The following is a 16,272-nucleotide window of genomic DNA, read 5'->3' on the forward strand; positions in this document are numbered from 1 at the left end:
TACGGGTGACTCCTCCCTCTGAAGTAGTGATTTTTTTTCCATTTGGCATCACCTGCTACAGCGGAAAAGTTTGTGTTGTAAAGCTTAGTTCTGTGTTGTGTCCCCCCCTTCTTTCTTTTTTCTTTCTTTTTTTTTTTTTTTTTTTTCATCTTTTTAAACTGTAAGGTAGCAAAGATGCTCTGAGAGCACGACACGTATAAAACTGGATCTTGGAGGTTAAATACTCATTGCTTCTATGATGAAAGACTGCCTACAGATGGCATTCAGACCTGCCTCTGCTTCTCTCTCTCACCACTTTGGCTCGTTGTGCATAACAATGTTGAAATTTTAAAGCCTATTCTTGGGAACTGGGGAAAATAATAAAGCCAAGATGTGTGGGAGGAGAGTGGGGTGTTTGTGTGCATGTGTCATGATTTTTCTTGTTCTGTGGAGGTCTCTACGGATGTTCATCGTGCTGTTTGGAAAATGAAGCAGCACAGCCTTAAAACATGATATTTGTAGAACAGTGTGGTAAATGCCGATGATTTGGAAACCTCATTTGCTGCACTTGATCTCAAGTCTCCCTTTTAAGGGAATCTACTGACAAGTTTTGGTAGGAGGACTCCCTGCAGTGTTAGGTACGGAGATCTTATAAGGGAAATAGTCAAGTTGTTTCAGTTTACTTCATTGTCATTAATTATGAAGCCAGAACAAAATTAAGTTTCTTTTTTACAGTAATGTTGCCCACAATTGGGCAAGTCATGGTCCTCTGTATTAGCCTTTTGTTCTCTGATGCTGGCAGTGCTTTTAATGTTTTTTGATGTCTTGCGAGCACCAGCTTTCAGATGGGATATTCTCCCTTTCTATCTTTATGCCATACTAATTGTTTCAAAATGTAGTCATTAAAAAAAAAAGTAAACATTATTGCTGGTGTTATTGCTAACGGCAAGAAATGTACAAAAGGGGGACACATGTGGCAGTTCTATTTAAATAAAAGCGTATTTTCAGAAACAAAGGCTTGTGGAGCAAAAGGGACCGCTTAGTACCCCGAGCACGTTTGCTGTTACGGATGAACCCGCAGCAATGGATGCTATCAAAGTTGTCATATTTTATTCATGAGTTGTGGTATGCTTGGGTGAAATAAGAAAAGCAATGCTCCAAATCATAATTATGGTGTAAAAAGATAAAGCAGTTATTATTGTGACATTTTTGAGAATTCTTAAATCTCTCAAATAATTCATAGAAAACTTGTGGGGAATGACTAAGTATGTTAGCTGTATTTATGGTTCTTTGTTGGGGTGGGGTGTGGAATGCTTCACAAATAGAATTTATACATATTTTGGGAGAATATATAAATGTGTGCTTATTTGTGTTCCAAGAAACAAAGACAACTGGAATATTGAATATAAACGTAAAGAGGCTGACAGCAGAAATTATACTTCAGTAGAGAAGGGCTTTGACAAATGTATTATGCCTCATGCTATTATCATGCAGTTAATAAATAAAACAGACACCCAGGATTTAATTTGCTTTAGCAATAACATGGAAATGATTTTTCTGAGGGAAAGAAAACAGAAGGGAGAATTAGTTCATGAAACACATTTGTTTAATGCTTGTACAAATCATATATAGGGAATAAAGAAAAAACATAAGATTTTAGTAATAAATGAGCTGAATACTTTAAAAGTAATAAACTATTTAAAGTGTCGAGTCACTGGGAGTTTTTGAACCAAGACAGCACTTCAGCATATGCTTACTTTGAACTTTACGGATAATTTCATTGCCTTTAGTTGGATTATTCATGTGATAAAAGGCTTTACTGGACTGGAAATTAAAACCTTTGTGTCGGTGTAGCTGCCATACGTAACATTACGCATTGTAACTTCTCTCTGCAAGTGAAGAAACTGAGTCAGAGGTTTCTGTTTTGCTGAAACTTTCCTGTCAATGAACTATTTAAAACTGGTATTTTGATTTACTCATTTAAGAATGCAGGTTTTCACCAGGGAGGCAAATTCTGATTTATAAGTGGCCTCGCTGAAGTTAGACTGGAATTTTCAACAGAGTCAAAATAATTTAGGCATTCGGCTTCTCTCCTGCTTCAGTGGGATCTAGTACTTAAAATTTCTTTGAAAAATCCAGGTTATGTGTTACTGTTGATTATATCTGTCATATTCATGTTAAACTTAGGAATCCTAAAGCACTTCAGAAGTACTTGACTTTATTTTTGATACTGTGGCCATGAAGTATGAGCAGCATTTATTATTACTTGTAAGAAGGAAGAGGGCTAAATGAGAAATCAGAGTTATTAGGTATTGCTTAAAAATAGAAATGGACCAATCTCTCTGTGTGCTCTATTGAAAAAGCTTAAATTTTGTTTCTCAATTACAAACACACTAAGTGTGTTATAAGTTATAGTTTTTTAAAAATGACTTCTAATTTTTTGGGTCTGTGGCTTTGAGCATAGATGAAAATGTTTTGTAGAAGGGGAGGAAAAAAAATGCTTAGCTTGCTTTTGCACGAAGCCGGAACAGAAACAGTATTTTTGGGTGGCTCATTATTTCATGTGTTGTTAGCATTTAATATACTCTTAAAATAGATCCCTGAAGGGGACAGTACTCCTGCGAAACAGACAGCATATCGGTAACGTTTCTTAACTGCTTTTTCCCAATGTTGCATACTTTGCCACTGGCTCTGTTCAAATGCGACGGTGTTGCTAATGTAGTCCACGCTCTTTCTGCTAAAATGTTGTTATTATTTTCCAAATTTGCAAATAGCAATCTTTATAGTCACAGTGATGCAATACCTTATCTAATACAGATAAACAGTGGAAAAGATGTTATAATCGGTGACTCCCGAACCAATTAACTAACAGCGCGTGTAATTTGATTAACTCATGATTTAAGAGCGGATTATGTGCTTTTAGTGGTAGTATAACTTCTGGAACATTTCTATCAAGCATTTAATTTGAGGGATCAACCATTTGTAAATAGTCTTGATTTCAGCACGAGTCCCTTGAGGGAACAGCGGGGCCTACTCGAGAAGGCGAGCCTGAGCTCAGTAGCCGCTTAAAATATTTGGAACAAGTTAAAGTGGCTGCCTTGAGTAACGGGTGATGTGTAGCCTCGGCAAGGCGGTCGCCGCTGTTCTCAGCAGGAAGCTTGTCACAAAGCCGGTTGGCTTCCTCCGCTGTTCTGATTTTGCTCCGTAAGGGCCAAATGGTTTGAAGACGGCGTCAGTCGCTGCTGCGCTGTGCGTGTGCCCAGGCCTGCTGCTCATCTTCCTGCTGCTGGAGACGGGACGCCGGCGCTTTTCGTGGTCGTTCTGGCCATTTGGGTGGAAAAGACAAGGAGGGGCCCTGGAGATATGAAACCCATGTGCAGTTTCTCAACGTAGGCTTTGCTACAGCTTTCTGCCACTGTGCTTTCTCTGCCACCTAGGGCACCTTTTGCTGGCTGGGGCTTGAGAAATGTTGGTGGCCACCTTCTCTCTTGGCATGTATTCGTTTCCAAGTCTTGCGCCCTATCTGCTGCTCTGTTTGTTGCAGAGTACTCAATTTCCATGGTTCAGCTTGAAATGCTGATAAAGCAAACAAAGGACTTAAACTCTCTGACAACTACTTAATTAACATGAGTGTGGTCATTCTAGCTAGTGCTCAAGTCGGGCCAATTTTCAAGAAGTGAAGAGTGCGACATTAAGCCACTAAATCAACTAAATTATTGGTTGGGGAGAAACTGTGATTTGATAAGTAGTCTCTGTTTGATTTCTTTAGTGACTGAAAATTCTGCTGTCCCTGGGCTCTGGAGTTTTAGGATTGGGTTTGCAATAGCTTCCTGAAAGGAATGAAAAAAAATATATATAATTTTAAATGCTAGATTAATTTTTTGAGGAGAGAGCGGCTTGTAAATTAGTTTACAAGCGTGTATATCAAAATGACAGCAATATCCGAACGCTTATTGCCAGGGTAGTTTTGCATCATGCAAAAGGAGAGTTTACATTGAATTACACTATTTTTCCACCTTCTCTAGCAGAACTGCTTTTGCTGTATAGTCATGGGAACTTACCTTTGTAACATTAGCTATTCACCCTGGTAATTGCTCCATCCTCTAATTTAATGAAAACCCATTAAACCGAAACAATAATTAAAATGAGACATCATCTCTGTAGGAGGTTTGCATATTAAAATCACCAAGCATTTCACTGCAGACGGATCTTATTCTTGAGAAACAGTGTTTGAAGCAACATGTAAAAAGTGATTTATAATGAATAATCGTAATTTAGAAAACCGCGCTGTTGAACATGATTTCCTACTGTTTATTACTGACTCCGAGCGGAGCTAGCAAGGCAAAAGCATTTACAATGTCTTTTCCTACCGGTGAGAATACCTAGCAGCAGAGATGAGAAAACATCGTGCCTTCTTTAGTAGGTAGCATAGTCTTAAGGAGAAGGGTGAGGTGTTTTCACCCCTCTCACTGGGTTTGCTGGCAGGTAGGACGGGTGATGCTGGTCCCCACTGTGCCATTGCAGGGGGCCTCAGAGAGCAGGGTGATGCCTGCTCAGGACCTTAATGTAAGCGTGCGGGTATTTTCCCCTGGCAGTACCCTCACAGCTTGCTAGAACCCGTGCTTTAGCCTTGCTTGGAAGCAGCGTAGGCAGGTGGCAGGCATGGGGGATGAATTTGGGTCAGCCGAATGGAGCACCCAAAGTGCTCTGAGAGAACTACATGGCTCTGTGCCTATTCTTGCGACAGGAGCATATTGCAAAGTCTTTTTTTTCTGTTTGCGTGTAAGGAGAAATTTATGAGAATTTTCTCCCCACAGCTTAAAATAAAATATGGGTGCCATCTGGAGATAACTGCGTTTTGCCCTTGCAAGGCAGGGAGGGACAACTACCTGAAGCGTTTCTCCTGCTTGGCAGTGAAACGACTTCTTTCTGGAGAAGATCCCAGTGGTTGGTGTCAGCATCCTTCTGTGAACTTCTGGATCTCTTTGTGACTCGTACGCTTTTAGAGAAGCGTGAAGAAGTGGGCATCTGTCACCAGTAGTGTTTTGGGTGGTTGTTTTTTTTTTTTAACCAGTTCGTCGAAAGGTGATTTGTGGGACCAATGTGCAGAAAGGAGTCTGTGCACTGAATCCCACTTGGACTCAGAGGCTTTGATGAAACGCCTGCCTTCAGTGAGCAGAAGGCTTTTGTGACGCTGTTGTGTGTTTTCATCCTGAGCAACTTTTAGAAACTGTCTCCACTAAGAGTTGCTGGTTTGGTATCCTCTTTCCACTCTTGGTTTTGTTTTTGGAAAGCTGATGACTTGAAATGGGGCACTGTGGTTGGTTGTATTTATTTATCTGAGATTTCAGTTTTTGCCCATAGCAAGGTAAAAGCCAATATGCAGCAATGTTTTATTCTTTAATTGCCGTAGCTGAAATCCAGATTCTCTGTTATTGCAGGGTTAATCTCTACTTGCTTTTCCAGAGTGAGTGTGCAAAGGTTCTCCTGAAAGCATGTTGAAACAAATAGCTTTAAAATGATTGAAGGTACCAATAAAGCAATGTGTTCTGCAGTATGTTTCCCACCAAAATAAGGAAGTAAAAGGCAAAGGTATTCAAGGAGGCTAGGGGACGATGAAACATAGTGGTTGCTTTAGAAAACGTGAATTGAGTTAGAACTGAATTTTAGTATTTTTCTCTAATGGAAGCATCTATTAAAGAACAGCAATTTCCCAGAAGCATTGGCATTCAGCTTGTATGAACCGCTGCATATTTTTCATTGCTTAAAATTCGAGCCCAAATGGTCACGTACTTCCTATTGTACCTCAGATTGTTGACACTGTCATCAAAGTAAGTTTGGCAAGAACTTTGCCTGCTTTCCTAGCACAATTCTTTTCCTTCTCTAACTCATTTTGTCTGCTTCTGTGTGGGGATACTTCTCTTACACTGTTTTTAATGGAGCTGAAGCCAGCTTGCCCCTTTCTCTTATATGGGGCCTCTCATGTTCTGGGCTACAATTGGGAAAAGCCTGAGGTTTTCATAGAATCGCAGAATGGTTTGGGTTGGAAGGGACCTTGAAGATCATCGAGTTCCAACCCCCTGCCCTGGGCAGGGACACCTCCTACTGGGCCAGGTTGCTCCAAGCCCCGTCCAACCCGGCCTTGAACACCTCCAGGGATGGGGCAGCCACAGCTTCTCGGGGCAACCTGGGCCAGTGCCTCACCACCCTCAGAGTGAAAAATTTCTTCCTAGTATCTAATCTAAATCTACCTTCTTCCAGTTTGAAGCCATTCCCCCTTGTCCTATTACTACATGCCCTTGTAAAAGTTCTTTAATTTTTAGTTGCCAGAGCTGGTGATGCATAGAACAGTGGATTTCACACAGGAAGATGTAACTTCAGGACCTAAATCAGGTTTGTAAGGACTGATCGTAATCCTGAGTTATTGTACTTTCTGAATTCCGTTTGTCATTAGGGTTAGTGTGTACTTAAATACCTGTACATTTCACATGCACAAGGTATAATGCCCCTCCATTGGCCCCAGAGCAGCACTGCCATTCATCTGGACTGGTCTTACGATGAAATGAAAACAAACCCATGCAAAAATAAAAAATTGACACTTATTCTGAACTTGCTGAAAGTGAGTATGGTGAGTAATTGCAGTTGCGGGTAAGACTCATCGAGGTGGCTGAGCGTGTAAGAGCTTGCTGTAGCTAAGCAGGGTGTCGTGGTCTTCCTCTGCAGATCCTGGCCACTCGTGCCATGGCCGCTTAAGCCCCTGAATAAATGTAGCCTTGGGTGCCGGTTCCTCTCCTTTTGGCTTGGTGGGGCTGTGGTGGTCGGGGTCTGAATGGGCTCATGTGGGACAAAGCAGCCAGGAGAAGGCAAAGTGGTGACCTTGGGGAGGGGGGAGACGGTGCGGGGCAGGGAAATGTGGGATGGCAGAGGCTAAATGGGTTTGGCTGTCCTGGCAAACTGCACCGTTGCTTTGTGTTTGGCTTTTCTTCCTTGGACCTGCGGCTTAAAAAAAAAAAAAAGGAATTAAGCAACAAATCTGCTTTCTCTCTGGCATAGATGTGCATTCCGCTTCTCTGTTTTGCCGAAGGTAGAAAGTTGCCTTTACTTGGTGCCCTGAGATGATTTGTATCTGCTGTACTTTTAAATAACTGTGCATGCTCGGGTTTTTCACTTGTTTTATTTTAGAAACACTCTGGTATGTTTAAAAAAACCCCTCCAGACAGTCAGTATTTCAAATTAAGAAAACGTAATCACATAGAAGGGCATGTGAAAGTCGTATCTATGTTTATTTATTTATTTTGCTGAGATTGCATTATCATTCAAGCATGAAGCGATGTTTCACTGAAGATTACTGTATAAACCTATATTGTTCTATATTATGTAGGAAATACAACATTTCATTACGAGGAGACAGTTATTTTTATAGAGAACATAAAAAGTATTTTCCCTTTCAGGCACCTGTGGTGAGGGGGTGTATGTATTCTCAATTTTTCTTTTTTTTTTTTTTTTTTTTTTGAAGTGTGAAAATCAACCTGAAAATAGAAAGCTCTTATTCTAAATGGATTGTACTCCCAGTTCGTTTGTGTGGTACTTTCTGCAGAAATCGAGCAAAACACAAACAGATGACATACCCAGCGATCGTGCGGTGTGAGGAGGGGCACTGCCGCAGGTTTTATCACCTCCGTGATGCCAGGTCGCGAGCCCCCAGGATCCTCGTGAGCCTCGGTGGGCTCCTCAGCTTATGAGACCAGTCGCAGGCTAACGGGTCGCATTTGCCGTCTCGCCACGGAATTGCTGGGAGACTCCCCTTGGTGTAGTTACTGAGGTTGAGTTACGAAGGACAGCATTTCTGTAGGCATATTTTTGCATCTGCAAGTTCATTTTTTCTACTGGGAGGGAGTATTCCTGGGTGCTGGTAATGAGTAGACCCGCTCCAAATAAATAACACCATACTTAGAAGTGTGTTAATTTTTAAAAGCCCAGTTATATAACATCCTTTGTACAAATTATGCTAGAATAGTGTTGCAAAGCAATATGTGAATACTGTTTGTTATCTAGTTATTTGAACCCAAGATTATGGAATTTCAGAACTTTGCATCTTACTGATTTTAATCAACAGAGAACGAATATAAGGTGTTGCATGTGGTTTTGGTGTATTCATGCCCATGAAGAGGTGGTAGAGAATAGCACAGTATTTCAAAGTCTATTTCTAACTGAAGTAGTCAGTGCATTGATTATTCATTCATGATTCTGACCAAGGAGTCCTATATTTTTATAGAAAATTTGGTGGATAGGTGATGGGATATGGCTTTATATCTGGGTCCCCCTTTCATGAGAAAATGTTGGACTTTGCAAGGCTGAACTGGAATTTTACCATATGTGTTCCACAGACAGGATGGCCCATGCTTTCGTGTGAAAGAATTTTTGAAAGCTTTGATAAGTTATATTTTATTTCTGGTGATTGTGACACCCTTAAGAAAGAAAAATATAAAATTTTTAAGATACTAAGGTTCTTAACCTTCAAAATAAGGATGATGATCTTCAACTGTCAGCTCTTGAACATTTCATCTCTTGATTCTTACTTGCGCCTTGGAACTTAGTGCCAGTGGATGGTTTGTCTGTGTAGATAGCAAACTGGATATTGGAGAGCTTACTGGTGTATGGGACACATAGTTTCGTGTCACCTGCATCAGCTTTTTTTAAAGAAACTAGATAGCGTTTATGACCAGTAATAACACCTGCTAGGTGAAGATAATGATACAGATAATGAAATCTTGTAGATAAAGACAAAACCTGGTCTTCTCTGCTGGATTGTTTCTTCCTCCATTCCCCTTTCTGATGACAGTGGAAATTATTTGTGTTCTTTGAAACTATCCTCTGCTATGATAAAAGCGGCATTGGACAGACAAATAGTTTGTTGCTGTAAAGTGGGCATTAAATAAAACGCCCAATATTTATCAGGTGAATTTGAGCCTCTAGCAAAGAGTTTTTTGTTTTTTTTTTAAATGATGACTAGTGATTTTTGATGTCTAATTTGCTGTAGTTTTCAGAGGCGAGCTTTTCAGAGTGCAAGCGTATTATGGATTCTGAGTGTGTATGCTCATTTGAAGGGCTTTAAGCTGCACAGGAAAAATTGAGACACCCAATTACAAAACATGCTTGAATACTTTTTCCTTGGAGTTTGGTTTCAGTCCATGGCATTCCCTCAGCAGTTGTGTTTGTGAGTTTCAGGTTGTTTTTCAAGCCAGTCTCTCCTCTTTCTGTCTGCAAAGCCTCATTTAATGACACGACGTTGGTTTTTTTTCCTGCTGTGAAATTCTGAATTGTAAATCTCATCACTCCTTTGTGTGTTACCGCATTCATGCTGGGCCGGATTCTCAGGATTCAGTAGAGTTAGATGGTTTTCTACCAGCTGAGAATTTGCACTGGCATTTCTGGCTTCAAAGTAAACCTTGCGAAAGGAAGCGCACCGGGCTTCTAATTGGTTGTGACATCCAGGAACCGCAAGTGGCACAGGTCTCGCAAATGTGTGACAAAGGCCCAGCGTGAGAGACATGGCAAGGGGTGGGAAGGTGAAATGCCGCCATTTCTCCCTTTTGTCGTTAATCATCTTTCGTAGTGGTGAAATATTGTGAATAAAAGGATGAGATAAAAACGAATGCGGTGGGAGACTGCGCGTTTGAATCCTGGAAGATCAAATGTGAGAAGGCATGCTGCTGCTTGGACATCAGCAGGATTAGCGAGGCTGGAGTATTTCTGGATCTGCCTGGTCAGACTGTAGTTTAATAAATATTGTATGAGCTGTCACGCTTTGCTTGTTTAAACTGAGAAATCCCTGAAACCATAGTGGATTGCAAGCGTGTCATGTATTTATTTCTCAGGCAGAAGCACAGCCGTTATAGCATTATTAGCAATAATACATCTCTGCCTTACACAGTGCAAGGACAGGTTTCCTCTGATGTACGATGGAGCAGTGGTAACGGAGTCAGTGGTAAAAACTGAAATGGGAGCTTGGTGAATTGTGCTGGGAGAGGCAGCGCCTGAGATTTCTCAGAATTTAGGAGCCTATTTATCTGACTGCAGCACACCTTATTTACAGCAACTTAATCTGCTCACAGCAGACACAAATGGCTCAGCATCCCATAAAAAATGCTGTCAGAAAATCAGTAGCTGACCAGTTGTGAACTTGTCAAAGTGACAAGTGGGCATGCTGACAGAGATGGCATTTGGGTTTTTTCATGGAACAAATGCAGTGGTGGAGCATGGTAGATGACTCTCAAAAATGAAAAATATTGATGGGAAAATGAAAAATGTAATCTCAATCTTTCTGATTTAGCATTTTTACTAGACTGTTTTTTCCCCCCTCTTTTTTTTTTTTTTTTTTTTTTTTCAAAAAATTCTTAGATATGGAAAGAGAAATCCATGCAGCGCCCCATGTGAGTGAGAAGTTAATACAGCTCTTCCGGAATAAAAGTGAGTTCACGTTTCTGGCCACCCTGCAACAGAAGGCAACGACTTCTGGAGTTATACTGTCCATCCGAGAGTTAGAGCACAGGTAAGAGGAAATTGTTTCTCTCTTGCAGAAGTAGCAACGTAAAAGATCCTGAGCGCTCGGTGGTCCATTTTGACAATGTGCTGAAATGGTAGATGCGCAATCTGACATGGAAGTTAAAGCCTTTCTTCGTAGTTTGCGATTTGCTACTTTTTGCTAGTTGTTTTTTGTTACAGGAGGAATGCATTATTTATGTATCCTGGTCTGTAAAATAACTTAAACAGAAAGATCAAAACCAATGTAGTATTGACGCAATGCACTTTGGAAGTTGCAAACCTTGTAATGCAATTTCCCTTACTAGTTTATCATATGCGCTTTGGAGTTTGCATTTTCATAAAAGTTAAACTTACAACTTACACGTTTCCTGCTTCAGTGTGTTTTATAACATTTTAAAATAATATGTTTTCTTTTTTGAGATTCAGCAATTAAGCTATTAAGCAATTAAGCTACTTGTGCTTCCGTATGGTAATGCGTATGTTTTCTTCCTGGCATAAATACAGTATATTCTTATTTTATGTGTGTGTCTTTTTTTTGTGTCCTTTTTTTTTTTGTCAGTGTACGAGGAAGAAAAGAGGTCTTTAGCTATTATAGTGACAGACCTTGTATTATGGCCCATAATACAATGCCAATGATGTTTTGATGCTTCAAAGCGTGCGTTGCATCAAATAGTCTCCTACTTGTGACTTTGAATCCTTTATTTTTTTTTTTTTTTCATAATTTCTTAGGACTTGAAGAACCTGTGTATCTAGAATGACTTTCTGTTTTAATATGAGTAGTAGGAGGTTCTTTGGTTGCTCCCATTTCAAATCTAATAGCAGTCATTCTGCAGCAATTCTTTTAGGAAAAAAAATCCTACTGGTATTTAGCTTTTTTAACCGTGTACATGATACACAACTGCTGGCTGAATTTCTTGCTTTTTGTTGAGAAAGTGTATGAAGGAGAAGGCAGTGGCTTTATTATGACTAAATCATCAATGATGGCTTTTGCCAGTGCGAGGGCAGAGATGTCCGGACAAGAATAGCTAAGGGGAGGACTCTGATACTTCCTTATTCTTTCATCACACTTTTCTGTCACCTCTACTTTCTTATTGGTCTCTTTCTTTTACTTTATGCCTTCTTTTGTTTTCCAGGCCACTGTCTCAATATATAAGAATATTTTTTTGCATTACACAAGGATCCCTCCCTCCAACTCTTCCTGTTTTCCTTCTCTTGCTTTATCGTTCCTTTTGCCATTATTTTTTAATTCCTCTGAGCTTTTCCAGGCCATTGTAGCTCTCTGAAGTCATGGCTAACCGGAACAGTTTGCCATGTTAAGGGATTTTTTTTTTTTTTTAACTTGAGAAAGAGGACATTGAGGAGAGCCATTGACAGAGGAACACTGTCACATGTAGGGACATGTGCATGCACTCGGCAAAAGCCAAGGTTAAACTAGACAGGCAGTGATGATTACACAATGCAAGGCACGTGGACTTTTAGATATGGCCTCTTCTGAATTTAGCTACTTAACTCCTCTATCTTGACGGGCAGAGACAGGGGCTTGCAGAGGGATGTGCTACGCGGGAGTAATCTTGATTGAACAAAACGTGCTGCTGATGTCCTTCTTGGCAGTGAGGTTATCTCTAGTATTTCAAATTAATAGACATCTGTTTAAAAATATATATAGTTGAAGAATGGGGTGCTAGTCTCACTTAAACCTTTGTAGTTCTTTGTAGTAACGGAGGTAGTGTCAGTCTGTGTAGTTCTATGTAAGTGTTGAAATAGGCATGTCCAGTGTTGCTATGACTGGTTGACTGCTGTTACATTCCGAATGTCAGATGGGTTACTGCAGTTATCTTTCTTTTCTGGACTCATTGCGTATCACTTAGAACAAAGTCACTGTTTGTTTCTCTAGTTTCTTAAGTTGCCACTTGGACCTTGATAAGGATAGTGCTTTCAAACCCTTAGAATACAAAGAAAATACTTCTTAACAAATACTTCTTAACGTTGATGAGGAGTAGAGAGAGAAGATTTGGGGCGCTACTGAAGAGGACCCTACTTGCATTATGATCAGAACTTCCGCCTGATAATTTTTTTTTGATGTTGCTCTAACTTCTCAGATCACCGTAGTCTTTAGCTTTGCACGTGGACTGAAATGGGTGCAGGTCCTTGACACAAGGGAAAACTTTTAAAAATTGCTGCTCCTACTAAGCTTTTGATAATTATCACGGTTCTATTCTGATGACATCCAGTTTTTTTGCAAACTTTTTTCAACCTTCCACGTGTCTATGAAAATAGACAATGCAAAGACAATAGTAAGAGACGTCATCATGTTTCAGCATGATTAAGACCCATGGGAACAAGAATAAGGGTGCATTTATTACCTAACTAGTTTACTCTTTGACTATGGAAAAGCCAAGAACTCATCCCTTATGCGCAAAGTAGGAGATATTGTAGTTAAGGACATAATGTTTTTTAACTTATCAGCGTACCAAAATTGGCAAAGTTAAAAGTTTGAGACTTCAGAATATGCAGGAGGTCGACAACACCTGAATAAAAGAAACTCTGTTAGCTGTTGGTACAAAAATTTGTATCTTTATGAGAGATGTCTTTTTTTTGTTGCTCAGAGATTCAATAGGTGTTATTCCAGGCAACAGAAAGGTGTGTGTACATGTACACACACACATATATATTCAAAGTTACATATGCCAGCGTAAGTATTTCAAAAGGCACGTTTTGCATGATGTATGTAGTGGAGATGGTCGCCGTGAGGTAGTAATACATAGAATGCTTAGTTTGTATTTCATTTCTCTAGTACGTTTTAGAAGGATTTTATTTTCCATTAATAGCGTGGAACTCTGAAACTAAAGGTATTTTAATAAGATGAATACAACTTTTCTTGAAGTCAGTAATTCGGATATGCTGTTTTGTTATACTAAATGGATGTTTCTCAACAGTTAGATTTGATGTTAGTATAAATCTTGTCCATCAAATGATGATATAAACTGCAATGATGATAAATACATCTTTGTTAATATTTTATCTTGTTGAATCAGCTTAATGATGATAAAGACTTTGTTTTTGTGATCCAAATGTATTAAAATACAGCTTGGAAAATGGAAAGCTTAATTATCACAGATTAAGTCTAATTAACAGTTTGATAACTATGTACACAGTCTGCACATATTATCTGGAATACAGTGGTAAATCTGAAGATTATAATTTTTTTTTTGTAAATTATAGATAACAAAATGTAATACACGATGGACAAACATATTACTTGGGGATGCCGAAGGCAAAAACTATTTTCTTTTTTGGAGAATTATGCTAGCCAGTGCTTCCTAGAAGATTTTTCTGAGCTCTTTTGCTCACAACCTTTAGCTCTCCGGACCACCAAGACACTTGGAAAAGGCCATCACGATATTTAAAATCCCAACCATAATGAATCTTTATTTCAACAGTGATTTAATACAGATTAATCTGAAGTTGTCTGCCTGCTCCTTACCTCCTCTGGCCTTGCGTGGTCCAAAGCCATAAATTAGACGGAGTCAGAACTGCCGTTGTGCTGTTCACGTGCTGGGTTGGAGGTATATTGATGGTTTCTTACCACCGCTGGCCAAGATCAGTATCTGGAGAAATCTGTCAAGGATGTTCAGGTACCCAGGCTAGCGTTCTCTGAAATACTGGCTTTCACCAAAGGAGCTGACTATGATTTCCTGACTCCTCTGGGGCACAATTTAAAAGCAACTGACTTCTTCAGTATTTTCTTTTCCTGTCCATGTGAAAATTGTGCCCCCCTCCCCACCAAAAAAAGAAAAATTAGCCATAAACTCTTCCTGTGCATTGTCCGTAAAAAATAACGAATTACTGTGGGTGGGAAAGGAAAGCATTTGTGTACTTCAAATGCATTCTAAGGGGTTTGCTGCTTGGAAACAATGGGTAAGGCACTTGGAAATGAGTGGCAAGAAGTTTTTTGGTGAGTGAACACCCCACTGACTAGTTTATAACATTTTCAAATCATTTACTGCCCACACTTTCAATAGTGACCTTTTAATTGCTGGGGATTTTTTTGGAGGTAGCTACCATTGAACCACTACTTGAGTCTGAGCATGGTAGGCCGAAGGCATCAAGAAATATTGAGTCCAAAATAATTTTTCTGCTAATGTACAAATCTAAACCTCTTCAAATCAGATGAGTAGCACAAGTACGCATCACCTGAGACTCTGGTACTTACCTGAAAGGAAGTAAGAGGAAATACACTCTTTACAGTAACGGTACACATAACCGGCAGCTGGCCACCAAGCTCTCATCTGGTCGTGATGTGGGCGGTAATAACTCCAGATCAGGTTCTCTAATCTTTCATCAGACAAAATTCCCTTTGACTTTTTGAAAGTAACCTGTTGGGTATTTACTTGCTCGGTAACGAATTTCCATCCAAAGAAAGATTTTCTTCTTAACCATTGGTTTATTTTTGTGGAAAGCAGAGAAATTGGACATTGTAATGCAGAATATGCAAAACTAAACTAGTAAGCAAAGGAGCCGTTACTCATGAATTACCCAGAAGAAATGGGATAATACCCTTATTGACCTTTTCCTCAAGGTCTCCTTATGTGTATTTTCCAAGCTCTGCGAGTCTTCTGTGTTGTTTCCCCCCCACCCTTTGCCTTCCCAAAGAAGTCATTGTTGCTTTTGTTACTCTTACTGGTTACTAAAGAGGCAGGATAAAAAACTGTTTTGTAAAATGCTGAGCTGCTTATTCCTCTCTACTGTTTTGTGTGTGTCCCTGTCTGTCTTCTCTGTTTGCTTCATGTTTATTAGTACTAACTTCCTATCCATGTGTTTTCAATCTTTCTGAAGATTGTTTCAAAATGGGATATACCACCATGATAGAATTAGGAACCGAGTCATAAGATGGATGTTTCTAAGATTTTCTTACAGGGAGCACTAGAAACTTTTATTTTTTTTCTAAATTTTCTGAGTTTTTTTCTTTTTTTTTTTTTCTTTGTTTTTATGCTTATAACCTATGTATAGGACCTGAACTTCAGAACATTTCTGCCACACCAGATATTTGGAAACTTGCAAGCTAATGGTACTACTGTGGTGAAATGATTTATCAAGTGGAGAATTTGGCCCTTCGCTATGTAACAGCAAGCTGCATTGGTTATAAATATTCAAGGAGATCCTGATAAATATGTTAGGCTCCTAGTGAAAGATTTTTATTCTTAGCAAGTCGGTTTTGGGTGGGATGGGGAAACGGGCATGGGACTCTCTAGTACATTGTTGAATACTTCCCCCCCGGTTACACCATGAACAGCTTCTGACCCTGTTGAGGAGTAGACAGAAATCTGTATGTTCACAAATAACAGTTGGAAGGCTACCAGGCCATACTATGTTTGATTGCAAACACAGAAGCTAGTTAAATTAAACACTGAAACCTAATTAATGAAAAGAAACCTGTGCAAGTCACTTCTGACCCGAGTTGTAAACCTGAAAGATTGGATTTACTCCATGCTATGTTTTAGATTATTCTCCGCAAGATGCGTATTGGATCCTGAGATGCCCAGGATTCAAAAAGGGAAGGAAAAACTCTGCAAATGTATCCATTAACCTTTTTCTTTTAGGGTAAAGGTCACATCTTCATTAATATTTATATGTAGAATTGCTAAACTGGAAAGCTGTACAGAGAATATAAAGATACAGCCTTACTTCTGTCCCTCTGAATGAGAGATGAAATATGTGAGGCATCTACATACCTTTTATTTTTTTTTT

At 39.6% G+C, this 16,272-nt stretch overlaps 1 protein-coding gene across 1 annotated transcript in view; it reads left to right on the top strand.

Moving 5' to 3' along the window:
* Positions 1-16,272, top strand: part of NELL1 (neural EGFL like 1) — a gene marked incomplete at its 5' end in the record, with an annotated part of 294,771 nt that overhangs the window by 15,187 nt on the left and 263,312 nt on the right. The window contains one exon of the mRNA XM_082485407.1: positions 10,381-10,531. Coding sequence (XP_082341533.1) covers positions 10,381-10,531 — 151 coding nt within the window. The remainder of the gene's footprint in view (positions 1-10,380; positions 10,532-16,272) is intronic.

The sequence above is a fragment of the Vanellus vanellus genome (genome assembly GCF_965231255.1).
Source record: "Vanellus vanellus genome assembly, chromosome: 6".
Taxonomy (NCBI): Eukaryota; Metazoa; Chordata; class Aves; order Charadriiformes; family Charadriidae; genus Vanellus; species Vanellus vanellus.